At 36.3% G+C, this 27485-nt stretch overlaps 1 protein-coding gene across 6 annotated transcripts in view; it reads right to left on the bottom strand.

Moving 5' to 3' along the window:
- STXBP5L (syntaxin binding protein 5L) overlaps positions 1–27485 on the bottom strand; it is a 333130-nt gene that overhangs the window by 8579 nt on the left and 297066 nt on the right. For all 6 annotated transcript variants that reach the window (XM_070466030.1, XM_070466033.1, XM_070466032.1 and 3 more), the window contains 5 exons: positions 21305–21475; positions 18417–18656; positions 7115–7475; positions 3038–3203; positions 590–701 (listed from right to left, as the gene is read on the bottom strand). In XM_070466030.1, coding sequence (XP_070322131.1) covers positions 590–701; positions 3038–3203; positions 7115–7475; positions 18417–18656; positions 21305–21475 — 1050 coding nt within the window. The remainder of the gene's footprint in view (positions 1–589; positions 702–3037; positions 3204–7114; positions 7476–18416; positions 18657–21304; positions 21476–27485) is intronic.

Raw genomic sequence — 27485 nt, 5'->3', positions numbered from 1 at the left:
AGCATGATGTTTTCAAGGTAAACGTTTCCATGTTTAGCAGGTATCAAATGTCATTACCTTTTATAGCTGAATAATAGTTCATTTTATAGAAGCACCTAGATATTTTTCATAGTTAAAAATTCAAGGAGAAAGTAGTTTTGATCTGTGAGAGAATCTGGAAAATCTTAATTTCTCTCTGAGAATGTTCCGTTTTACTGCATTTTGATTATTGTTCATCAGAGTCTCTGGCAGATATTTTTTAAGTGATTTATTCTGTACCATTGGTAAACCTTGAATTCTGAATAAAGAATTTGTTTCCTAGAAGTAGTTAGAGGCAGGCAGATTCAAAAACATTTTTTCAGATTTAAGTAACCAAGTGCCTTCACCTTGCCTTGCAGGTCTTATCAACCTGCAAATGACACATTTATTAGCTTACTCATTATTTGTATGAATTACATGTACTATTTTTAGTTAAACTATTTCTAAAACAAAGTGACAAGTTCTATTCATGTTTGGTAAACAAATAATTTTCATGGTATAGAAGCAAAGTCCTCGTCCAGAAAGAGGTCGTTTGTTTTTTGATACAGTTTGTAATCAGGAGTTTACTCACAGAGCTCTTCTCTGTCAAATGTTTGTCCACTTCCACCAAACAGGCCCTTGAGAAAGCCTCTGTTTTGAGCTTCTGGTGTCTCTATAGGAGTAAATAAATCTCCCAGCATGTCCTACATCAAATTTAAAGAAAAGAGCATTACACTAAGAATAAATTAATAGATCAAAAGATAACATGGTGGCAGGTTACAGCACGTCATGAAAAGGCTAAAAAGTCTGTTCTTATGTTTTCATGGTAATTTTTGCTTAGCTTCCAATTCCCTCTCTCTGGCACTTTTTCCTCCAGCTTCCTCCTTTCCCTTCCCTTTTCCAAGAACTGGCATCCTAAAATATTCACTTTTCTGACCTCTTGTCTTCTTCCTTCTATACTTAGAAAGCATAGGAAGCTAATATTCACCCTAGGATTAAGTTACAGGTTAATCCTGATTACAGAATTCACAGGCTTTATTCCACATACTAATCAGAATTTACATAGATATGCTCCAGTTATCTTTATTTTTAACTTGTTCTAACTTTTTTCTAACTTTTAACTTGCTATAAAATGTTTTAACTTGCTTTGGTCTTTCTGTGTATGTTAGTCGTTCAGTTGTGTCCACCTCTTTGCAACCCCACTGACTGTGGCCTGCCAGACTCCTCCATCCATGGGATTCTTCAGGCAAGAATACTGGAGTGGGTTGCCAGTTCCTTCTCCAGGGGATCTTCCCAAGACAGGGATGAAACCCAGGCCTCCCGCACTGTGGGCAGACCACCACCATCTGAGCCACCAGGGAAGCCCTTGGTCTTTCTAAAGCAGACTAAAATTTGAGAACCATGGGTTTGGAGGAACTTCAGTGCAAAGTCAGATCTGTGAGCTAGCATCAGTTTGTGTGGGAACTTGCAGGATGCCTGTCATCATCTCCCCCCCTCACCTCTGCTCTTAGACCTGTGCTTTTCCTCCCAAATCCCTTCTCTTTGGAAATGGCTACACCATCTACTTAGGTCCCCAACCCAGAAATACAGGAATAATTATTCCTTCCTTTTCTTCACTCCTCTATCTAATAACCCTCCAGTCCAACCCATCACAGTTTATAGTCATTGAATATGCTAATTTTCTCTATCACTGTTGGCTGTCTTATTTCAAGCCACTATTATTTCTGGCCTTAATTATTTACAAAATAATGCCTCCAAATTGTTCTCCCTACTTTTAGCCTTAACTCTTCAAAACAAATTGTCATACTGCAAGCAGAATATTAGTTTTAATAAACAAATTAGCTAAACCTTTTCAATGACTTCCTATTGTCCTAGGGATAAATGCCAGATTTCTTAAGGAGTTTACAAGGTATTCCAAGCTCTATTCTTGACTAAGTCTCCATCAGCACTCCTTCACTCTCTCCACTTCCCAACTCTGTACTTTGTTAGCAGTTTGCTGAACCTTGGGGCTTTCACATGCCTCTGCTCTGTCAAGAATATTATTACCTTTCCCACCTCCAGCCATCTATTCCCTATGGACAGCTCCTATTCATCCTTCACAACCTTTTTCTAATTACCCCTTCCCTTTTGGTCCATTAACCCAGTCTGCTTTTAAAATGTCTCTCCAGCACTGGCACAGCCATTTACAGACAACCATTTTCCAGAATATTGTGGTTATCTATTTCTCTCTCCCTCCACACTAGCAGGTAGGGACTGGTATCTTGTTTGTGATGGTACTCCTACAGCCCAGCCAAGTACTAGGCATATAAAAAACTTAAGTATATGTTGAATAACATTTATTATTATTTATTTTTAAAACTTAGTATGTTCCAGGCTCTCAGTGCTTTACATGAATCTTTCTTAATTCTCACAATAATGCTTCAAGGTAGAACATACAAGTAGATTAAGTAAAATAGCCAAAGTGATATGAGTAGGCAAAATGCAACTTAATAGTTCAGAGCTTATACTCTGAACCTCTATATTATAATGAATTTTAGTCTTCTTTTCTCTAAATTAGGGAGAGAAACCAATTAAATCCCTAGGATGTCTTTTAAAATTTTGTGACATTTACTTATCCAAGATTTTATTTATTCTTTTATATTTATTTTGTTTCTAAGCTCTGCTTACTGCTATGATCAAAAGACAAATGCCCATTTCTAACCTATAGGGTATATATTTATTTTGTATGGCCCACAATTAAGGTTTCTTTTTTTTTTTAAGTCCATTAACTCTGAATTGTAGGCAAAATAATAAAAGAAACAGAACAAACATTGATATATATGATCTCCACATTCTCCCACATCCCCTTTTTTCTTATTTTTTTTTTCCTGTGTATATCTGGAACCACACTAGAATTTGGTAGCATCACCAGGGTGAACATATATTCAAAACATATTATAGGGCAGGCATGTTTATTGTCTAGCCTAATATTTGAGCTTTTAGACATCGCTGTCATTCTCTTTTTACAACCACATTCAGTATTTATTCATAAATGACCTACCTGTAGATTATCACACATCTCTTGGCTGTATGTTAACCGCTGAATTTCAGTAGGAGAGACGAGGTATAATGCCTGTCCTTCATTGGTAAAACAGAATGTCCGTGCTATCCGCATATCTGTCAGTGGCAAATAATTCACATCTAACATTGGGCGAAGACTAGGTAGGCTAAATGGAAAGAACCAAATCCACATCTCAATATCAAGTTGTTAGAAGCTTTCAATTTCTGTAGATAAGATATAGTGAACTTTACATAAAACTAATTTTATACCACTATTTTATGGTGGTTTTTTTTTATGAAGTCTCAATGGTAGTAAACTAGAACTTCATGTAAAATCATTTTCACAAAAAATTATGGTACAGTTCTATTTTAATCCACACAGATTACTTAGCAGATGTCCTTGAAGGTTGAATTAAATGCACTGACCAGCAATTTCAAAATGCTTTGTGCAGAATTTCACAGGTCCCTACTGTTGTAATCTTTTATTATGGCAGAAACATTGCAACTAGAAAGTGGCTGCCTGCATACTTGGTCCACTGTCTCTTTTTAAGGCAGAATTCCTGGGTCCGAGGTTACACACTGATGTGCACCGAGTTCACTATGCCTGGGAATGGAGGGGCTTTCCTCCCCAGTCCTTTACTTCCTCTCTATGCAGAAAGTGAAAATCACCTCTGACTTATGGCACCTATACTGAAGGTGTGATTAATGACTGGGACTTAGAATTAGTTATAAACAGTAGGTCAGAATTTGCACATCCAAATGAACACTACATCTCAGGTGTCTTACTGATTGGCTGTTTTGTTGCTGTTCAGTCATTCAGTTGTTTCTGACTCTGCAACCTGCTGGACTGCAGCATGCCAGGCTCCCTGTCCTTCGCTATCTCCCGGAGTTTGCTCAGACTCATGTCTACTGAGCCAGTGATGCCATCCAACCATCTCATCCTGTCACCTCCTTCTCCTCCTGCCCTTGGTCTTTCCCAGCATCAGCATCTTTTCCAATGAGTCAGCTCTTCACATTGGGTGGTCAAAATATGGGAGCTTCAGCTTCAGCATCAGTCCTTCCAATGAATATTCAGCATTGATTTCCTTTAGGACTGCCTGTGTTGATATCCCTGCTGTCCAAGGGACTCTCAAGAGTCCTCTCCAGCACCACAGTTCAAAAGCATCAATTCTAAGGCACTCAAACTTCTTTATGGTCTAACTTTCACATCCATACATGACTACTGGAAAAACCGTAGCTTCGACTATACAGACCTTTGTCAGCAAAGTGATGTCTCTGCTTTTTAATATACTGTCTAGATTTGTCCTAGCTTTTCTTCCAACGAGCAAGCATCTTTTAATTTCATAGCTTCAGTCACTGTCCACAGTGATTTTGGAGCCCAAGAAAATAAAATCTGCCACTGTTCTCATTTTTCCCCATCTATTTTCCATGAAGTGATGGCACTGGGTGCTATGATCTTAGCTTTTTGAATGTTGAGTTTTAAGCTAGTTTTTTTACTCTCCTCTTTCACCTTCATCAAGAGGCTCTTTAGTTCCTCTTCACTCTCTGCCATTATCATTTGCATATCTGAGATTGTTGATATTTTTCCTTGCAGTTTTGATTCCAGCTTGTGCTTCATTGAGCGTGGCATTTCTCATGATGTACTCTGCATGTAAGCAGGGTGACAATACACCGCCTTGACGTACTCCTTTCACAATTTTAAACCAATCTGCTAGTCCATGTTTGGTTCTAACTGTTGCTTCTTGACCAACATACAGGTTTCTCAGGAGGCAGATAAGGTGGTCTGGTATTCCCATCTTTTGAAGAATTTTCCAGTTTGTTGTGATCCACACAGTCAAAGGCTTTAGCATGGTCAGTGAAGCAGAAGTAGATCTTTTTCTGGAATTCTCACTATTACTATCAAGCTAAAATCACTGTCAAGCTAAAATTTTAATTGTGACAACACTGTAATGTCTTTGAATTTAAAAGAAAAATTTTGAGTGACTAAATGTGAGCTTGGGGGAGTGTAAACACATTTTTTTTTCCCCTTCTAAGGTGTGTCTAGGAGTTAAGTCATTATTTTCAAACAAGACTGAAATGGCCCTCTTCAGAAATCTCTAATAAGAATTTGAGAAAAGAAATCAGATAAAGAATAACAAACATATAAGAGAATGAGCAGACTGTAAATGATTGTTTTTATTTTTATTTTTTCAAGACTGCCTCCTCCACTAACTGCCTTTCTTTGGCTTATAAATCTACTCATGTCTCCCCTATTAAAGAAAATATAACAATAAAAACACTCTCAAAATCCCAGTTTCACTCCTGAATTACTTTCCTATCTCTCATCTTTTTACCAAAAATTCCCAAAAGAATACTCTGTCTCAGGAGTTGGCAAACGTTTTAGTCAGATGGTAGATATTTTAGGGTGTGTAGGCCATGTGGTCTTGGGTGCAACTACTCAACTCTTGCCTGTTGTGTACACACTATAGGCAATATATAAGTAAGTGGTGTGGTTGTGTTCTCCAAACCTTTATGAACATTGAGATGTGAATTTCATATACTTTCCACATATCATGAAATATTCTTCTCTGCTTTTTTCAACAATTTGAAAATGTAAAAACCATTCTTAGCTTGCAGGCTATACAGTATCATATTGGGTGGAGGGTAGAGTGGATATTGCGTGGGGGTATAGTGTGTCAATCCCTGATCTATGCCAGTGCCTCTGTTCTTGCCTCCCTTGAAATTTATTCTTCTCTTCACTGTGCTCCTAAGATTTGCTTTCTCAAATATCACTAATATCTACATCTAGTGTTTTTTCTTGTACCCAAATTCTTTGATCTTTCTGTTCTAACTCTTGATCATCGTTTTGGTAGTCTTCTGTCCTTTTTTTTTGATACTCTTCTATCCTTTTCATGAAGTTCTGTTACTGTGATCCTTTTTCTAGCTCTCTGATGACTGCTTCTCAGTCTCCTTTGCTGGATTTCCTTTCTTTCTGCCACTATATAGATGTAGACATATGCATCTCCCTCAATTTTTGTCCCCAGATCAGTCTCTTTCTCCTCTTTTTTAATACTATCTTCAATGATTTCATTCACTGCCAAGACTTTCATTAATGATTTACATAGATGATTTCCAGAGCTGAATCTCCCACCTCTATTTTTTAAGAATCTAGACTGTAAATTGCTTGCTAAACTTCTTCAAGCTGGCATATAAGCACCTCATATTCCAAGTATTCATTCTCAGACTTATTTTCTCCAAATTCTCCTGGCTTTCTTATCTATTAATGACATCACTATTATTGAAGTTCATGACAAAAAATTTTCACCTCTAAGTTCTCTTCTTACCCTGAGATTTAACAACCTCCATTATCTTTCACAACCAATCGGTTTTACATTCAGAAAATTTGCCTCACATCTGTTTCTACCTGGCCTTCAATATAGCTATAACTTCAGTTCAAAAGTCCACCCCAAACTCTTCCTCCATGTCTATTTCTTAATGTGTAGCCTACAGCAGGTTAAAATATAGGGATGATTTTTAGTATACTGTTCAGTGTTGATCTCACTTTTTCCTAGACTTGCAACCTCAGGCAAATTTATTAACATAGGTAAAATAGAGGAAGCAGATAATACTTCATTTCCTATGTCCTAGAGAAATTGTAAGGATAAACTTAAAGTCTGTATAGAAAATTCTTGTGTGTGCTATGAAACATAGTAAAGGTAACAGTTCATTTCTTTTCCTTGTGGTTTATTCATCTTCATATATCCTGTGCCTGTCATAGCATCTGGGAGATAGGTGCTCAATAAATGTTTGTTGAATGAATGTGTGAATGCTGGAGAATCACTCTTTCCTTAGATTCCTTGATGGCAGTTAACATATATATTTCATTCACAATGCAAAGCATTTTTAGCAAACAAACAAAACCTAAAATAAACTCAAACTCTCCTCAAATTGTTGAGCAATAAAACATTCACAAACATAATGAAACAACGATCTCAGATGGCTTCTTAATAATATCTTGCATGTAATGCATATATTTTTTATAATTGTATCCTGTTTGCACTGTTACGATTATCAGATAATTTATAAAGACAGCACATACCTCATTATCATGATATGCCCATTGGCACAAAAGCATGCCAAGCAGGCACTGTTACACATGACCACCACATCTGCTTGCAGTATAAAAGATGTTTCTGTGATGTTATGAACATAGAGGCAAGTCTGAGAAGGCAGTGAGAAGACTTTAGCTTGTTTCTCTGAGCAGATTATTGTGTACTGATGATCTCCTATTTCTTGGGATGGAGAGGGGCAGTTCATGACCAGTTTCCTTCTGCAAGATTTCTCATTTTCATCTATGTTGTTTGGATCTCTCCAAACTTCATATGGTGGTTGCATTAACCCACCAGTTCGGTCCATACAGGAGAATGTTAGGACAGCTCCTTTCAATGAGAGGAATGTACCTATAAAAACAATTCCATATCACTGGCACATGAAATTCTTTCTAGAACAGGTGCTATTCATTTATAGGTGATAAATGTTTTTTTTAATATTATGATAATTTATATTTATAATGTCATAATATTGCCATATTACACATAAATCAGTAGATTTGTGAATTTATCTGCTGCAATAACTTGGAATCATAATGGGTAAATGCTAAAAGGAGTCTAAGACATCAACTCACCAAATCCTTTCATTATGTTAATAAGAAAACAGATCCAGAAAGATGATGAGTTTTGGGCCAAGACACATACCAAATTAGTGGCTGAGCCTGGACTGGAACTCAAGTTTCCTAATTCCTAATCCAGTATCCTTTCACTATACTATACAGTATTCGTTAAAATACTTTTTAAAAAAAATCAAATTTCAGAAAATTTACAATTTTAATTTACTGAATAACTTCAACTGAAAAGATAATCATGCCATCTGATTCCATTTCTTTATAGACTTATTCACTGGAAAATACTATTTTTCTTCTTCTGAAAATGAATACTCAGAATGCTTCATGAAATTTAAATATCCAGTTCATGCTAGCAATTTTGATTGTATTTTAAAAAAAACAAACTGAATTTGGTGTTTACTCAGGCTTATGCATCTTTTATACAGAAAAATGGCTTACTCACCTGGATCCTCCAAGGTCGATCATCCATGCCAGATTATTACCTAAGGGCGATTTTTTACCAGTCCCAGAGATTGGATGCTGCAAAGGCTTAGGAGGTAACTTGGGATAGATTGACCTTTGGACACTTCCAGACTCTTCCCTAAGCAGTGCCTGAGCAGCCTTTTCTTTCCTTTGTCCTTTAACATCGTGTAGAGAGTAATGGAAGAGGGCATGGAAACTCACTCCAGTATCCTTGCCTGGAAAATCCCACAGATGAGCCTGGAGGGCTACAGTCCATGGGATAGTGAAGAGCTGGACATGATCGAGTGACCAAGCACGCGTGTAGAGAGTAAGGAAGCTATCCCGGGCTGACATACCTCAAGAGTACATGCACCAGAGACTTGGAAAGGGTATTATACAAGTACATTCCATTTAGAAAATACTTTATAAAGTATTAAAATTTTATTAAATTATAAAATTTATAAAATTCAAAGTAACATGTTTAGATGCTTTAACATCTCAGTTGTGTTTTTAAACCCACTTTTAAAACCAAGAAGCCTGTAGATGTCTGACAGGGATAAGGGAGCAGGGGCTCAGGCGCTTTAATCTGAGGGTCAAGGTATGAAAGACCTACCAAGAAGAAAAATATCTGCCAAGGGCTATGATGAATGATTTAATTAATATTCATCTAGGAGTGATTCTTCTATTCCTCCCCCCCCCAAAAAAAAGCTCCCATATTTCCACTGCTGCACACCATGGAAAACTTCTTGAAGTATATATTAACACCCTCAATTTAGAGATAGCCTAAAGTAGGTTAAAAAAACAAAAAATCTACATTTTGGAAGCCATTTTACTTAACGCCTGATGCTTACAAAGCTGTCAATATCAAAATGACTGTTTCTTAATAAGTTGCCTTGCCCAAATATTTGCTTTGTTTCCTAATTTGTGATAATGCCTTGATTATATTCTTTTCATTAGTTTTATACAAGGTTTAAGTTTTCCCTGTACATGTTTGCATGTGTGCTTAGTCGTGTCTGACTCTTTGGAACCCCATGGACTGTAGTCCGTGAGGCTCCTATGTTCATGGGATTTCCCAGGCAAGAATATTGGAGTGGGTTGCCATTTCCTCTTCCAGAGGATCTTCCTGACCCAGGGATTGAACCCAAGTCTCCTGTGGCTCCTGCTCTGGTACCACTGAGCCACCTGAGAATCCCACCACTGTATTATTAATCTTATGACTCTGTGTTTTAGTCTTTTCTAACTTAAAAAAAAAAAAAAGCTTAAGCAAGTCATAATTACAACCTTACTATTACTATTTTAGAAATACACATTACAGGAAGCTTAAATTTAAGAACTTCTGTAACAAAATGTTAACAGTTCAGTCTACAGTAAATAATTCACAGATAAGTAATGAGGATTTTCCTCTTAAAAGAGGTCTTACTGGCTAGAAGTGTGCCTTACTCTAGTTTTCAAAATTATTGGTCTTTCCTACTAAAATCTTTTTTTTTTTGTTTTTGTTTTTTTTTCTACTAAAATCTTAATTATTCAATCAACAAGTATTTATTTTGACCTGAGAAACTGGAAGGATGGAATTGTCATTAATAGATACGGAAAGACTATGGAAGAAAGGAATATTAGGAACTCAGTCTGGGACATATGTTTGAGATACTTATTAGATCCAAAAGTGAAAAGTGAAAGTGTAAGTTGCTCAGTCCTGTTCGACTCTGCGAGTCCATGGACTGTAGCCAGCTAGGCTTCTTTCTATGGGATTCTCTAGGCAAGAATAGTGGAGTGGGTTGCCATTCCCTTCTCCAGGGGATCTTCTTGACCCAGGAATCGATCGTGGGTCTCCTGCATTGCAGGCAGATTCTTTACTGTCTGAGCCACCAGGGAAGCCCTATTAGATCCAAGTGGCTGTCAAATAACTGGATACCTGTATCAGGAATTTGGGGATGGACCCAGACTATACATGTAAATATATGACCCATGAGATTACAAGTGGAATTTAAAGTAGTAAGGCTGGCTGATTTCATATAGGGCTTGGATATAAATAGAAAACAGGAAAGATTCAAGGAGTCTGTCTTTGAGCATGCTGATTTTAAGTCCAGTGAAATGTAGAGAAACTAGTGAAGGGGACTGAGAAGGAATAGCTATAGAGGTAGGGAGAAAATTGGGTAAATAACGTATCCTGGAATCTAAATGAAAAGTGAAATGTAAGGTAGGGATAATGGTAAGCTATGCAATATGTTGCTGATATTTCAGGTGAGACGTGACTTGAGAATTGAATTTAGCAATGAGATCAGTGATGACCTATGTAGAGGCTTTTGTTGATTGGTGTGAGAGAAAGTTTGATCAGAATGCACTCAAGAGAATGGGAGAATAAAACTGAAAATAGTGAATATAACAATAATATGCCTTGAATGTTTCAAGGAATCTTGCACTAAAGACAAAAAAGTGAAATGGGGCATTGTTGGAGCATAGATTCAAGGAGGGTTTTTCTCTTTTAATGGGAGAAATAACAGCATGTTTGTATGCTGATTTACTAGATAAATATATAAAGGAAACAGGAAAAATTGCTGGATTGACTTTCTCATGTAGGTGAAAGGGAATAGAAACTAGTGTATAAGTGGAGATGTTCACCAAGTCAAGAGTTTACACAGTTTAGTCACAATAACAGAAAAGAAGGTAGCAATCTTGGTGATGGTGGCAGCTGCTGATATTCTCATCTGATTGTTTTCTCAATGAAAGAAGACATGTTCATTACTGAGACTGAAAACAGTGGAGAAGGTGTTAGAGCTCTGAGGAGAGTGGAGAAAGTATGTAATTGTTAAGGGTGGAGAGAAGACTAAAGTATTATAATGTGACTCCCCAGCAACAGAGGAACCCACCAGAGGTTGTTGATGATTTATTTCAAAATGAGACTACTTAGTCTGATTATTTTTCTCCAGCCATATTCAGCTACACAGGTATAGAAATAAAGTGTATGTTTGTGTGTATACAGTCACTCAGACATGTCCTACTCTTTCATGGACTGTAGCCTGCCAGGCTCCTCTGTCCAAAGGATTTTCCAGGCAAGAATACTGAAGTGGGTTGCCATTTCCTTCTCCAGGGGATCGTCCCGACTGAGGGATCAAACCTATGTCTCCTGTATCTCTTTCACTGGCAGGGTGATTCTTTACCATTGAGCCACCTGGGAAGTAGAATTAAACTTATGAACCAGGATTGTGATTAACCATATTATGTATGCATGATGTTATGATTTATGATACATATGTATTTGGTCTTTATCCCTGTTTCTGGTACAGTGCTTCTAAAATCCTTGGAACTGCCTGACAAGAACAATACAGGTGTCTTTCATTACGTTAATAAGGTGATTTTGGAGTCTCACCTAAGGTTGGGGGCTGGTTGCCAGGGGACACAACCAGGTGATTAGAAGGTTAACACTTTTAGCCTTACCCCCACCGCTGGGTCAGAGAGACAAGCTGGAGATTGAATTCCATCCCCATCGGTTTAATTAATCACATCTGTGTAAGGAAACCATATAAAAACCCCAAAGTGGGGTGGTGGTGGTTTGAAGAGCTTCCAGGTTAAGAAGCAGGTAGTGGTGTGGGGAGAGTGACACTCCTGGAGAAGGCATGGAAGTGGTAGCTTCATGTACCTCCCTACATTCCTTGCCCTATGCATCTCTTCCATCAGATGTTCAGCTATATCCTGTTATAAGAAACTGCTCAACAGTAAGTAAAAGTTTTTCTGAGGTTCTGTGAGTGGCTCTAGAAAACTGATTGAACTAGAGGAGGGGGCTGTGGAAGCCTCAGGTCTTCTTGGTCAGAAGAATAGGTGACAACCTTGACTTGACTCGGTATTGGCATCTGAAGGGGGTTACAGAGCCGTTAACCTGTGGGACCACCTCCATGCGGACAGTGTCCAAATTTAGTCAAACTCTTGAATACTCAGCTGGTATCTCAGAGACTTGTTTGTGGAGAAGGCCTCCACTTATCTGGTGTCAGAAGTGGTGTGAGTGTCATAATTGTGTGAAAGTAAAGGAGAAGGAGACACAAAGGAAAAACCCAGGAGGAGGGAGGCTGTTGTTTTTTTATCCCAGCACGAAAAACTGCATTTGTATTAGTATCACTTGTGGCTTGTTAAACAATTTCTCAGACTCCACCCCAGACCAACTGAATTAGAAACTCTGGGAATGGAGCCAGTGTTACAATCTGTGCTGTACCCTTCAAGTGGTTCTGACACAGATTGAAGTGATGGCTTCTGGAATAAATCTCTAGGTGTTCTGTCACTCTAAAATGTAGTGATTTAGTGCTTCAGTTCACATTTCCACATTGTTGATGAGAATTTGTTGTCCAGACAACCAAGATAAGTTAATGTGAAAAAAGTCCTTTAAAAAAGAGAAGTGGGTTTTTCTTTGTTTAGAATTTTTATTATTACTACTGATCAAATATCCTTTTAGTTACAAGTCTATTCAGTTTCTATTTCCTAATGATTCAGTCTTGATATTTGTATGTCATTAGGAGTTTATCCATTTCTTCTAGGTTATCCTACTGTATTAAGAACTATATATCTAGATCATTAGATTTTCACAAAGAGATATGTTCTTTTAATCTCTCCATAAACGAAGAAATTCCGGCAAAAGTTTGAATTCATGACAGTAACATGTGACAAAATTGTATGTGAGATTTCATTTGTTTTTGGAGAGCATTTTATTTTGCTTTTTTAATATCTAAAAATCTTAATAGCTTCCATGTGTCTAGCTGTTAAAGACTCAAATTTCATACTTTATACTCAGCAGTTTCAAGTGACAGTATATTTACTTTGGGAAAAATAGAATTGCTATAAACACATTCAGTGCAACTAGTAATAAGAACTGTAAACAACAAATAGAGCTGGTGCAGGTGGAGAGTATGTTTGTTTTTCTGTATTAGGCTGTGATTTTACTTCTTCAGTCAAATACAATCATTACATTTGAACTATATTTTTATATTGTATCTGTTTTTAATGAAGTTTATAAGATATAATGTATGAATTTCACAAATATATTTAAAATATATATGTCTTATATGGAAAGGCCCTAAGTGAATATGATGCATAGAAATCAGGTGATGAAATTTCTCATCAAGGTGTAGACTTGAGATTAAAAACCATATCCTTATTTTAACTAATTGATTTCCAGACAAAGCCTATTAACTGGCTTCATATTATATCTTGAGAGATAGCACATTTGCTCATTTGTACATTTGCCTAAGTTAATTGTTATTCATCAGATAGTTGGATTTTAAAGGAATTAAATGCTGGCAAGTAAGTCTGACATAGGGAGTAAGCTATGAAGTCTAGAGTAGAGGGTAAGTCTATGAGATATTGTGTCAGCAGGTAAAAGGACAAAATAAGAATATGGTAAGAAAAATAAGTTTAAAAAGGTAAGAAGATAATCTCTGGTATACTTTTACAGTGTTAAGAATATACATATGAAAACATATCTAAGCTTATATAATACATAATCAAAAACTGAATTAGTAAGTTAGAGTCATATCCTCAGTATACAAAAAGAGGAAAAAAAGATGGAGATGCATTTAGTTTGAGTTTAGTAGGTTTATTTATTAACAGATGATTCACTGTCACTACCCTGTCTAGGTTGCTGCTGTCCTAGGTATAGTGGTGGCTCCCAGGAAAACTCCTATTACCGTGATACAACTCCACATTAATCTGATATGAAAGTGCAGGGCTGAAGAGCATATTACAAATTATATATTATGTCAACAACAGAAATAAATAATGTAGAACAAGCAAGATTTGAAATTTAAAATGGATGGAGCTAAAAGCTAGTCTGTAGCAAATTTGAATTCTTTCAAATCCTATAGCTCCCAAGAAACTTGATACAAGTTTTCCAAATTTTGACAACAAATATAAAAGCTCATGTAACATCTAACAATGATAGATGATTGACAGGTGGCAAAGAGAAATAGGAAGAGAAGAAATAAGACTGGCTGGACCAGGGAACTGGTGCTGGAAAGTAGCAGGAAATCAGATTAAAAGAGGTAGAACAAGGCTGAGCTTACAGAGATCATTGATTTCCAAGAAACTGCTTCTATGGGTAAGTGAAGGTATGAGAATATGGTGCATAAAAATCAGGAGATGAAGACAATACTGGAATTAAGACCTGTACAGGGGCAGTAAGTAAAAGGAATCATAAAAGAAATGGAAGTGATGGAAGTCATTTAGGTAGTATTGTGGAACTATTAACAGAAACAGGAAAAATAGAAAGAAGAAACAGTTCAGGGGTAAAGAGAATGAATTTATTATGGATAATCTTCAGTTTAATCATGAGTTTGAGTTTGATATTGAAGCATGAAAATAATTTTTTTTTACAAATCAGTGATAGGCACTTCATGTGGCAGAATTGATAATTACAGAATAATTTGTTCGCAGGTAGCACAAAGCATTACATAGAAATGAGATAAAGTTTAAAATGAGTCTCAAAATTACAGGGGGAGGAAGCTGTTGAAAGTGATGAATATGTTTACGGCATAGGTTGTGGATAGTTTCATAGATGTTTACTTATCTCCAGACTCATCAAGCTACATACAATAAATATGTATTTTTTGTATGTCAATTATACTTCAATAAAGGAACTTTAAAGTTAGAATCTCAGCAAATTTCTCACAGAATTACTGTTGGAGAGTAAAATTCTTAAGGGCAGAATTATGGTAGGTGGAGATGGGACAGACAAGGGGGAGAGTTTGCTTGTGGCAGAATTTTCATTTACCTTCCTCTGTATTTGGAGTTCTTACAATTACAATTTTTTTTTTTTACAATTACAAAATTTAACCACCAGTGTTTTAGAGAAAAAAAGCATACCATATCACAATCTTTGTACACAACAACAAAAAAAAAAACCCCAGAGATCTAGGAAGTCTCTTCCAGCTCCTTATTGTGGTCTTAAGGTCCTCTATTCCTCTGCCTGTTTTTCCAGCCTCAGCACCATTATAGCTCTAAGTTTTAGCTATTTCATGCTCTTTTAACCCCCTAGATTGTTGTTTTTCTTTTTTTGGTCTCCTTTTAAAAATCTGTTTATTTTTAACTAGAGGATAATTGCTTTACAATATTGTGTTGGTTTCTGCCATACATCACCATGGATTAGCCATAGGTATACATATCTCGCCTCCCTCCCATGTCCCACCCCATCTCACCTCTCTAGGTTGTCACAGAGCAGTGGTTTGAGCTCCCTGAGTCATACGGCACATTCCCACTGGCTACCTACTTTATATACAGTACTGTATACATTTCCATGCTACTCTTTCAATTTGTCCCATTCTCTCCTTCCCCACTGTGTCCACAAGTCTGTTCTCTGTGTCTCCATTGCTGCCCTGCAAATAGGTTCATCAGTATCATCTTTCTAGATTCCATACATATGCGTTAATATGATACTTGTTTTTCTCTTTCTGATTTACTTCACTGTATAATAGGCTCTAGTTCTTCAATCTCATTAGAACTGACTCAACTGTGCTACCTCTAGGTTTTTTATGCTTTCCTGAATTTCTCTTAAATATCAGTACTGTGCAGAGCTCCCTTCTAAACCTGTTGCCACTTCAGACAGATGCTTTGTGAGAGAGGTTTTCCCCAAATCCCCCCTCCCATCCTGTCACAGTATTGTTTACTTCCCTTATTGTAATTTTCTGGTTACTTTTGTTCTTCCTTGCAAATAATCCGAGAATAAAAATCATTCTGTGTCCTGATCACCATTGTATGCCCAGTGCCTAATTAATTAGTATGAGCTTGGGAAACATATGTTGAAAAAATGGATGAATAAATTTCAAAATGGATTGTATTTTCAGGAAATTGGTAAACTCAGATAAATTTTTCTAGGCCCTCTGATAAAAGGTAATTTAACAATGTTGTGACAGGAAAACCCATTCAGGGCCTGAAAGCATATCACCCACTTTAGCTCTGGTTATGAAAGAGGGAAATGCCTCTGATTCCACACCTTTTAAAATGGTTCCCATAATCTAGAGCACTACAATAGGACAGAGACAAGTAGAACAGGGATGTGATGTAGAGTAGATACTGGGAAGAAGGTGAAGACAGAGTCAGGAAGTGGGATGTGACAGAGGAAAGGATGAGTTTTCTACTTTAAATCTGAATTGGCTTTCTGTCTTCTCTGTGGAACTCCATCCTTTTTTATTATTTTAACCTCCATTCTTTTTATTGTCATAAATTATGCCTTCCAATTGGGCTTTTTCTCTTTCAGTAGTTAACTATAAAACAAATCTGAACCTGGACTCAGTTTTCTGCTTTTTTAAGTTCATAGACTTCATTTTTTTTTAGAGCAGTCTTGGGTTTTATAGAAAATCGAGCATATGGTAGAGAGAGTTCCCATATGCCCTCTTTGTCCTTTCCTCTGTTATTAGCACCTTGTGTTTGTGTGGTACATTTGTTACAATGATAAAACGATGCTGATATAATAACCAAAGTCTTGAAAGAGGCTGACATAGAAACTTGGAGAAGATAGCTTCCCATTATCTCTCTTTAAGGAGGTTTGCAAATATTTATGAACCAGATGCCCAACTATTAAGTTAAATCTATACTCACTTTGTCTTTTGCCATCATTTCAAGTCTATTTGCTAAGAATGTTGAAGAACTTTCCTGTGGTACTGATCATTAAACTAGTTCCACAGACTTGTTTATTTCTATGCTTGTGGCATAGAAAACCATAATTTTTAGAATATCTCTTACTGGAAAATTGTCTGTCACTCACAGTTGTACGGTTGTGTATACCGGGATTTGATTTTTACCTTTAAATATTTGAGGAATACATGCCATGTATTAGATATCCAATCTGTATAAAAATTTATTGAGTTAAAAAATGGATAGAACTAAAACTTAAAAAGTCATTATGACCTTACTGATCTGGCTCTCTCTCAACCATTATAAGAGAATTATTCATATTTCCTTAAAATTAGGAATACAGTAAAAGAATTTTTTCTTACTGTGAAATATGTTTACAATTAAACTATAATGGTGCTAATGAGTAACTTTTAAAATACAGTGCATTTTATGGGTGGGATCTTTTCCCCTCCTCCCCTTATCAAATTCATGCATTAAAGGCCTACACCCCAGTTCCTCAGAATGTGATCATATTTGAGACAAAGCCTTTAAAGAGGTGATTAAGCTAAAATGAGGCTGATAGGGTGGCCCTCATCCAAATGTCTTCCTAAGACATTAGGATATACGGGGACACACCAGAGGTACAAGCACACAGAGAGACAGGTGAGAATATGGTGAGAGCGTGGCCAACTGCAAGCCAAGGAGAGAGGCTGCAGGAGGAACCAGGCCTGCCAGCACTTTAATCTTGGTCCTCCAGCCTCCAGAAGTGTGAGAAGGTAAACCCGTGTTGTTTAGGCCACACACACACAATATATTTATCTGAATTTGTCTCACTATAGAGAGCTGAATATTCTTCCCACAGTAACAATCCATCTGTATGAATTTAGCATACCAGTTAACAAAGAAAACACAAGTCTATCTAACCTATCATACCATATATGTTCTTTAAAAAAAAATCCCTCATTCTATATATTAATAAAATTAAATAAATAATTAATAAAATTATTTTTACTTTAGAAATGTTTTTCGGATAGTTTTTTCATATATGGAAAAGAGTAAAAGTCATTGATAAGAATAAATTTTAAAATACTCAAAGGAATAACAGAAGGAATCACATCTCTTTAAGAGGGAAAAAGTAGGAAGGGAATACAACATATACTTTAGCAGCAGTACTCATAACTGGGGTCAAATTCTCTAGGTACTAGGATAAAATGGAAGAAATTTTGAGGCATGGCTTCAAAACAAGATGAAGAGATTATCAAAGAATTTAGAAAGCCAGCTCAAGTCAGAATGCTTCTAGTTTAATCATCTGAGTTCTTCAGGGATGATGTAAAACACTCATTGACTCTTATCTGGCATGGAACATTGGAGAAATGCTTCAATTCATTAAAAATTTTAAACTTTTGCCTTAAGACTTTCTTAAATGCTTTTCAGAAACGTATTTACCAAGGCATCGTTTAGGTTGGGAATTGCACAGATTACTACCATAGAAATGGTTGACAATTTTTGCCTTGCAGGGAAGTAAACTGCAATAGTTGGGATAGTATATGATTTATAAAGTTCTCCTCAATAGTTCCTAACATCCAGAATACTTAAATCTTTGCTCCAGATGAAAACAAGTTAAATGTTTTACAATACATTTATATAAATTTGAAAAAGTAGCAGTGAAGGAATAAATGAAAACTCTTACCACTTGGCAATACCATGACTGGCTCTGTAAATCTTTGTTCATCTGCTGAAGGTAGGTTTAGGGAGATGATTAACACCATTCCCAGACTAGTTCCAACAAACAAACAAGGGGAGATAGTAGAGTCATTTTTCCGAGCAAAGGACTCCATGAAGTATAGTGCTGTAATCGCTTCTTTAGAATCTTTGTCAATGCTGGAGATGCTAGAGCTTCTAGAACGATTATAGGAATTTTCTCGACTTTCTATGGAAATTTAAAAACCAAAAATTAAATTTTAGTGTGTTTCCAGAACAAGTGAAGTCAGACTTAGTACATGAAAACCAAAATGATGAGGGAGAAGTAGAATTTGATTCATTGTTAACTGATCTGGAAGGCAGCTTATCCAGTTCACCAGCTTATTTTGAAGATGAAGAGAAGTCCAGAAGTGTAAATCATAAACTTAGGCAGAGCTGGGACTAGCCTTGAATCTGCAGAACTGCAGTCCACTGTTTTGTTTTATTTTTTTCCTCTACCTTACCTCACAAGTTAGTTGAAATTCTCTAATTTAGAAAAAAATATGTTTAGTCTAAATAGTTATGATTACAAGAATTTCTAGTACAGTTTTAGTTATGCTTCTCTCCATTCTCTCAATTACTGAAAGTATTCCTAATGACTCTTGACAATTACCATATACTGACAACATTGTGGCTACTTACCTGAAGGGTCAGGTATGTTCTGTGGTAAATACATTCCTTTAATTTTGCTATATTTGAAGTAATTTCAATTGTAACTTTTAAACTATTTACATAACATTGAACAAATGTTATCTCCCTGAACTGGCTACAAGCTGCCTACCTTGAATCTAAATCCAGTTTTGGCTTTGCCAAGGACTAAATACAGAGCTGTACACAATGCCACCCCACTGAGAGTGTGGTAATCTTTTTGAGAGGGCTTCAGCCAATGAAAAGGAAACAGGTGGCTTCAAGTTCCCCTGCTCATCAACTTTTACACATGGTGTACACTCCAACAGCAGAAACTCACCACCTCAGGTAAATGATATAGGAAAGTTGTATTGTTCTTATAATCACACCAGAGTACAAGTTCCTCATATTCTTTCTACTGCCTTCCCTCTCCTTTCCATTTTGATAGGAAATCATGACTCATTTTTATAAAAAGAGAATAATATATAATAAAATAATATACAATAAAGTTAAATATTAAAGTTCCTCAGGCTATTCTTTTTTCTACAAACCAAAATATTTCTAATTTTCCCCCTTCTCTATCCTTCAGCAAGTTTATAAAATAACTTTTTAATAGAATTTAGATCTGAGAGGGAACACAGATATAAACTATATATTTTACAGATTTGGAGATAGAGATGTAGAGTTAATTTTCCCCGAATCAACACGTTAGAAATGTCTAAAACTCAAAATTCCCAGCTCAATCCAGTGACTGAAACTACTAATTCCTTTACAACCTTTACATTTTCCTTACATTGTTACATTCCTAGCTAATGTTTCAAAAATTTTCCATTCATGGTTCATCAACATTCAAGGTTGCTACTCATAGATACCCGTGAAAGAGAAGATCATATGCATGTCCATGGACCAGATTTAATATGGTAGAATGTTAAAAAGCTAAGAATTCCCTTTTTAAAAAAAAATTTTTGACCATGCCACTTCTATATGTGGAATCTTAGTTCCATGACCAGGAATCAGATTCCATGTCCCCTGCAGTGCAGGATCTCAACCATTCGACTGCCGGGGAAGTGCCTTAAAATTTTATTTTAAAAATTTGAATAATACAGATCATTACTATCAAATTTTTTGAGGAGTGGTAAATGGTGAATTGGGCTTCCCAGGTGACGCGGTGGCGAAGAATCCGCTTGCCAATGCAGGAGATGCAAGAGACAGGGTCAGGAAGATCCCCTGGAGGAGGAAATGGCAACCCACTCCAGTATTCTTATGTGGAAAATTCCATGGACAGAGGAGCCTGGAGGGCTACAGTCCATGGGGTTGCGATGTCAGACATGACTCAGTGACTGAGCACACACATAAATGGTGAATTACTTTATAGCACAGAATTACCATAGCATATTCCTAAGATACTTTTTTTTTCTGTTTCTAGTCCCAAAGCTTTTATCAGCAAGGCAGCAGCAGAAGTTGTATGCGTGCTCAGTCTTGTCTGACTCTGTGTGACTGCATGACTCTAGCCCACCAGGCTCCTCTGTCCATGGGATTTTCTTGGCAAGAATACTGGAGTGGGTTGCCATATTCACCTCCAGAGGATCTTCCTGGTCCAGGAATCAAACCTATGTCTCCTGCATTGGCAGGTGGATTCTTTGCCACCGAGCCACCTGCAGCAGTTACAGGATTCCTCTTTTTTTAAAAATCTTTCTTAATCTAGGCCTTCTGACTCATGTACTTCACTTCCTGCCCCCAACGCTAATTCCATAAACAAACAAACAATCCTCTTTTTAAAACATAAGACTGCAAACTAGAATTTACTGTCTTGCCTTTTTCTTGGTCACATTCTCTTAATAGCTGAGGAAACAAAGGTTACAAGTCAATAAATAACTGCCTACAGATAGATACCAAGAGGCTTACCGCTGAGATGGAAGGAAAGTAGGAGTATGCAGAACAGATGAACACGCAGTCTCACCTTGTATGGAGGAGATGGAAACCTACCCATAAACAGAAGCATTCTGGTCTTAGAGATGAAAGAGGTGTAGCGAGGAATGGATTTGGGATTCATGGCTCCAGCCCGACCAGGTTCTCAGTTGCTCGTTGTCTACAGTTGACCAGCTCTTCATATCTTTTATATGTGACCACAGTCCCTTATCCCCCAGCTCCTAATTCCCGTGGTATGTCAAATTTCAGTTGTATCCACAAAAATTTGTATGTTTAACCTACCTTCTGTTGTAACTGGCAAAGAAATCTCCATGCAAGCAGCTGACTGTGCTTTTCGAAATGGTGGTCTTCCAGGACCCCAGCGATTTATTTTTGAAACATCAGCACTGGAAAGTCGTTTTCCAGAACTGCAGCTCTGAGAAGTGGGACTTGTGCAGTGTCCATTTACATGGTCTGTACCAAGAGGCAGAAGGCAACATAAATATCATAATTAAATCATAACATAAAGGAATTTAAGTGTGTAGATTAATAAATGAAGGGGGAATTCCTTGTTTTTAAACCATTTAAAGATGGCTAAGTCCTTGTTTTAGTATTTAGTCATAATTTCAATAGCTAGCCAAATTTTTCATAGTTATTAAGTATATTTCTTTAAAATCTAACATAGTTAAAATTTATTCTATACTTTCATTATGTATTCTGCCATTTAATGGCAGTACAAAATAGGTTACAGTACTAGACTTTCTTTTGTATAATGTAAGTATACACCTATTTATATAAGTTTTTGGAAGAACTTCAAATGCTTAGGGTTTAAGATATAGAACAGAAGCATTTTACTGCAAAGTTGAGAATGGTACATAAGAATATTGACTCTACAAGCCAGACTGCCTGGGCTTAAATCCCAGTTCTTCCACCTACTAGTTGTATACATTTTTGCAGACTTCATAGTTTAGTTTGCTCTTGATTGGGACTATTACTCATGGAGCTTTTGTAATAACATGTTATAAGCCAGAAACTTCCTGGTATATGGTAAACTGAACAAAGATGAATTATTACTGTCATTTTTGTTTTGACATTATTACTGTCATTTTGAACTCCAAGTGTTCCACTAAAGTTGCTCAAGTCTAAGACCAAATAGTATTGTTTATTTTTGAGCCTGTGAATTTGTCTCTGTTCTAATTTAAAAATTTGGAATAGTTGCACTAAAGTAGTATTAATGCTAACACATAGTATTTGAAAACATCATCTCATAGCTCAACAATATTCAGAATACATTTTGAAATGTGCTTCTTTGGTTATTCAAAGGACAGAGTTAACCAGAAGAATCATGTTTAATGTTCATATTGGACATGGGAACTGGCACTCAGTATCCACTCCATTACAGCTTTTCTATATTGAGGAATTTGAAAACTTAAAATATACATTCTCTGGATCCCCTTGTAGTTAGCACAAAGATGAGAATTAGATTTCACCATTTAAATGTGAAATGTGTTTTACTATTTTTTTTTTAAATGAGTTAACATTTATTGAATACTTCAATGCCAGGCATTTTACACACATCACTGACTTAATCTTCACAACAACTATGCAAGATAGGTGCTCTATCCTGATTTTGCAGATGAGGAAAATGAAGGTCAAAAAATGTTCAGAAAATTGTCTAATGTTACATAAGCAGTACTCATGGAGTCAGGATTCTAATCCAGATTTTTCTCACTTAGTGTCTGTATGCTTAAAAACTAGGCCACTGGGTCAGCTAATATATTTGGTAAGGATTAGCAATTTTGATGATGTATTTAGTAGGGTTTAGGAGTAGCTTATGTTATGTCCATTGAGTTCCTAGTTTCTTGGGACCAGTTGTCTTCCATATTAACACAGATTTCTCAACAGAACGGCATAAATATCACATGATAAGTTAGCTATGGGGAAGCAGAAGTCAAGAGTTCTGCCTCTCCTTCACTATTGAATCTAGTCTTATAAATAGAAAAAACACTGAGGGCAACAGCCGGTACCAACAAAGACATAGAGTAAGTTAGAAAATGGCAATTACTTTAGGGATACAAACTGCAAATATAAACCACGCTGCTCTGGGCATATCAGTTAGGATATACCCAGATGTGAAGGCTTGTTTTAGGGCTTATTCAGAGTACAGCCCTCTTCACACTCACTTACCTAGGTTTAAGAATACATGGCAGAGCTCTGAAAATAGTAAAATTTGCTTACCTAGCCAGGACTCTGAACTTGCTAAGTGAAAGTGCCTGCCTATCTATTACCATCTTTTAGTGGCTGTTTTTGTGAACATTGTTTCATTTGAGCTTATAATAGGGTAGTAACAATAATTAGATTACTCAACATGCTGGTCTGTCTTAAATTTTCCCTACCCCCTGTATGGCCCAATTTTCTCCATCTTATGGTTGACTCATGAGGTCTGGCTGACATTACCATATCTGGGCAGCTCAGAGTCTTTGGCCATATTCTTCTGTCTTCAATAGGGCTGATTAACTTAAAGGATTTCTTTTTGTTGCTTAAATTTTTTTTTAATATATGAAAGTTAATTTGCTTAATATTTTCTTCTTAGTACAGTAAATATTCAAGACAGATATGAATACAATAAAACACTTATGAAGAAATTTGGTTATAGCCCAGACATAGTCATTCTGAAAATTTATATTAAAGAAATGATACTAAAAACTTCTACTGATAAAATTATTCACTGTAGTTTTAGTAAGAGACAAAAATTGTAAGCCAGCTATCCTTTACAATTCAGCATAAACTTTTAGGTACATTGTGCTATGTATCACATAATAGAGTATTATAATCTTTAAAAACATTTCTGAAATGCTTATTGAATCTTATTTCTATATCATGTGTTTCAGTTAGCTCTTTTTGCATACAGACCACTCAAAATGTTAAAAAATGTAAACTAAAAGTCATTTTGGGCTTCCCCAAAATGGGCTCAGCGGTAAAAAATCCACCTGCAATGCAGGAGCTGCAGTTTCAATCCCTGGTTGGAAAAGATGCCCTGAGAAGGGCATGGCAAACCACTCCAACCCATCTGCCAATGTAGGAGACATAAGAGATGTGGGTTTCATCCCTGGGTCAGGAAGATCACCTGGAGGAGGGCATGGCAAAACCACTCCAGTATTCTTGCCTGGACAATCCCATGGACAGGAGCCTGGGAGACTACAGTCCATATGGTTGCAAAGAGTCAGATATGACTGAAGAGACTTAGCACGCACCACAATCATTTTATTATGCTTACAGATGGTGAGAGCAAGGAGTTAAACTAAGGCAAGGCAGGGATATTATTTCCATGATGTCTGGGGCATTAGTTGGGAATACTCGAATGACTGAGGGCTTGGAATCTTTAGGAGGCTTCTTTACCCACATGCCTGGGTTAGAATGACTCAAAGGTTGAACTCAGTTGGGACTGTCAGTGGTGACTTTGTTAGGAGGCTTGGGCTTCCTCATGGCAGGGTGGCCTTTTTTACATAGTGCATGGTGGGTTAGGGCCTCAAAAAGTTTGACAAGTGGTTTTGAAATGGAAGCAATCTTTCTGCTGCTTTGGTGTTACTGCAATGGAGATTTTGCTTTATTTTTGAAAGCAACATTCTAGTGTCCAGTCACAAGCTTTTTGTATGTCAAGAGGCAGTTGTAGTAGAACCCTGATCTTATAAAAGTGTGGTCTTCAGTTCAGCAAGTGATTGGCAGTAGTCTTCTGATTCTAACAGTAGCAAAGTTGTCTGCTTCCTTGATGTATCTGTTGATGGCCTTATTCAGAGAGTCACAGTATTTCATGCCTTGATATTTTTTTTCATTTCACACTTGTCTTGGAGACCATAGTATATAGATATACTTAATTGTTTATATAGAGACAAAGTTTCCATTTTGGGGGCTGTATAACAATTTGACTATTTTCTTATTAATGAATCTTAGGGTTTCAGTCTTTACTATTTCAAAGCAAACTTTAATGACCACAGTAGTTCTTCTTTGTATGTGTGTGATTATATCTGTGGAATGAATTCTCAGAATTGAAATTGCTTGGCAAAAGAATAAACATTTTAGATTTTGATTGCAAAAGGTTTCCAAAAATAATTAACCAATTTACATCCCCAACAACAGTATATAAGAACTTGAGTTTCCAAACATCTTCACTAATTTTTGCTTCATATAATTCTTTGATATTTATTGCTGTAATAGGAAAAATACTGTTTTAATATTCACTTCTTTAATAATGAGTTTCAGTACCTTTTTATTTATATTCAGTTCCGTTCAGTCTGTTCAGTCACTCAGTCGTGTCTGACTCTTTGCGACCCTATGGACTGCAGCACTCCAGGCTTTCCTGTCCATCACCAACTCCTGGAGTTTACTCAAACTCACGTCCATTGAGTTGGTGATGCCATCCAACCATCTCATCCTCTGTTGGATGGCATTATTTACTTTAAAGGCACTTATTTCTTCCTCTGTGAGCTACCAGTACTTAACCTTTATACATTTGTCTAGTGTTTTCTTCCTTTTCTTGTTTTCATGTATGAGAACTTTCCACATTATAGAAACTAGTCTTATTTGCCAAATTATTGCAGACTGTCATTTGTCTTTTTTCTCTATATAATCAAATTTATCAACTTGTTTTGTTTTTACATGGGTACTGACTTTTATGCCATCTGTAGCAAAGCCTTTAAAAATTAATTTTTATTGGAACAGAGTTGCTTTACAGTGTTGATGTTTCTGCTGTACAGCAAGATAAACAGTTACACATACACACATACTCCCTCTCATTTTAGATTTGTTTTTCCCATTTAGGTCACAACAGAGAATTGAGTAGTCCCTGTATCATACTGTAGGTTCTCATTAAACATATCTCTGTTTTACAAACAGTAGTGTATATATGTCAATCCCAATCTCGCAATTCATCCAATTACCATCCCTAACTCAGCTGGTAAAGAATCCGCCTACAATGCAGGAGACCCCAGTTCGATTCCTGGGTTGGGAAGATCCCCTGGAGGAGGGAACAGCTACCCACTCCAGTATTCTTGTCTGGAGAATCCCATGGACAGAGGAGCCTGGCAGGCTACAGTCCACGGGGTGGCAAAAAGTCAGACTGGACTGAGCAACTTTCGCTTTCACCATCTCTTACCCTCTTGGTATCCACAAACTTGTTCTTTACATCTGTGTTTCTATTTCTGAGCAACGCCTTATTCCAAGAATTTTTTTTAATGTATATTTCTCATGCTTCTAGCATTTTTATGGTTTCTTTCTCTATATTTTTATCATCTAGAATTAATTTTGGCTTATGGAGATTATTTTTCAGATGCCTCATTACTCATTCCAACATTTATTGAATGACCTACCCTTATTTACTTTTTGAATGGTGTACCTTATTTTCAAGGCTGCTTTTTTTTCTGCATCTGGTTCAGAAATAATTTATTCAAACTCAAATGAAGGAAATAAAACAATGTGAAAGTTTTGGATGTATCTAGATCTTTTTCAGCACTTGACTCTAAGACTACTTATTTACAATGACAAAATTTATGTACGAATATGGCTCTTCTTCTGGATTTTCTGTTCTACTGATTGAACTTTTTATACATCAGTACCAAAAATGGTATGATTATTAGTAGATATAGGTTTTAAACTAATTTTATATTGTACTTAACTATTTGGTTGGGCTAGACCTCATTTATGACTCTTGTTTTTCAGAATTGTCCTTGCTCTCTTATATGTATACCTTTTCAGATGAATTTTAAAATTATAATTTTTACTCCTTTGAAAAATCACTGTTATTTTCAGTGGAATTATTTATTTCTAAAGTATAAAATGTACATCAGTTTCAAATCTTCTTGTCCAAAAGGAAGAAAGCAGTGTATGTTTTATAATTAATACAAGTCCTTTAAATGTTCTTTAATGGAAGTTAAAATCATTTTCACATAAATCCTATGTATTCAAGTTCATTACTCCATATTTTATCTTTTTGATAGCATTATAAATGAGTTTTTCCCCATTTTAAAGTTGACTTTTGTTTATTTAGTTTTGGGGTATGAATTTGTTACCAGCCACATCACTGCATACTCACTCTCTATTTTTATTAGTTTCCCATTGATTCTCTTAAGATTTCAGGTATAAAAATTTATTCCCTGTAAGTATACTTTGTATTGCATTTTTTTAACACATATATGTAATATATCTTCCCCCTATTTAACTGCATTGGCTAGAACTTTAAATGTAAGCTAAGAATCTACAGATTGTAAACTCTTAGTTTTTGGATGTCTGAAAAAGACATTGTTCCCCCTCATTCTTGGATCCTTATTTGACAATTACATTCCTTAGCACAGGTTGTGATATAACTGACATATTACACATATTTAACACTGGCGACCACTAATATGTTCTTAGTCTCACAATAAAAATAATAAATATATCCATCACTTCTGCTTAGTGTCCTCGTTTCTATCTTTAATCCCTCTGTGCT

The sequence above is a fragment of the Odocoileus virginianus genome, chromosome 4 (genome assembly GCF_023699985.2).
Source record: "Odocoileus virginianus isolate 20LAN1187 ecotype Illinois chromosome 4, Ovbor_1.2, whole genome shotgun sequence".
Lineage (NCBI taxonomy): Eukaryota > Metazoa > Chordata > Mammalia > Artiodactyla > Cervidae > Odocoileus > Odocoileus virginianus.
The sequence above is the reverse complement of the archived record's forward strand: the minus strand, read 5'-3'. Positions and strand labels throughout refer to the sequence as shown.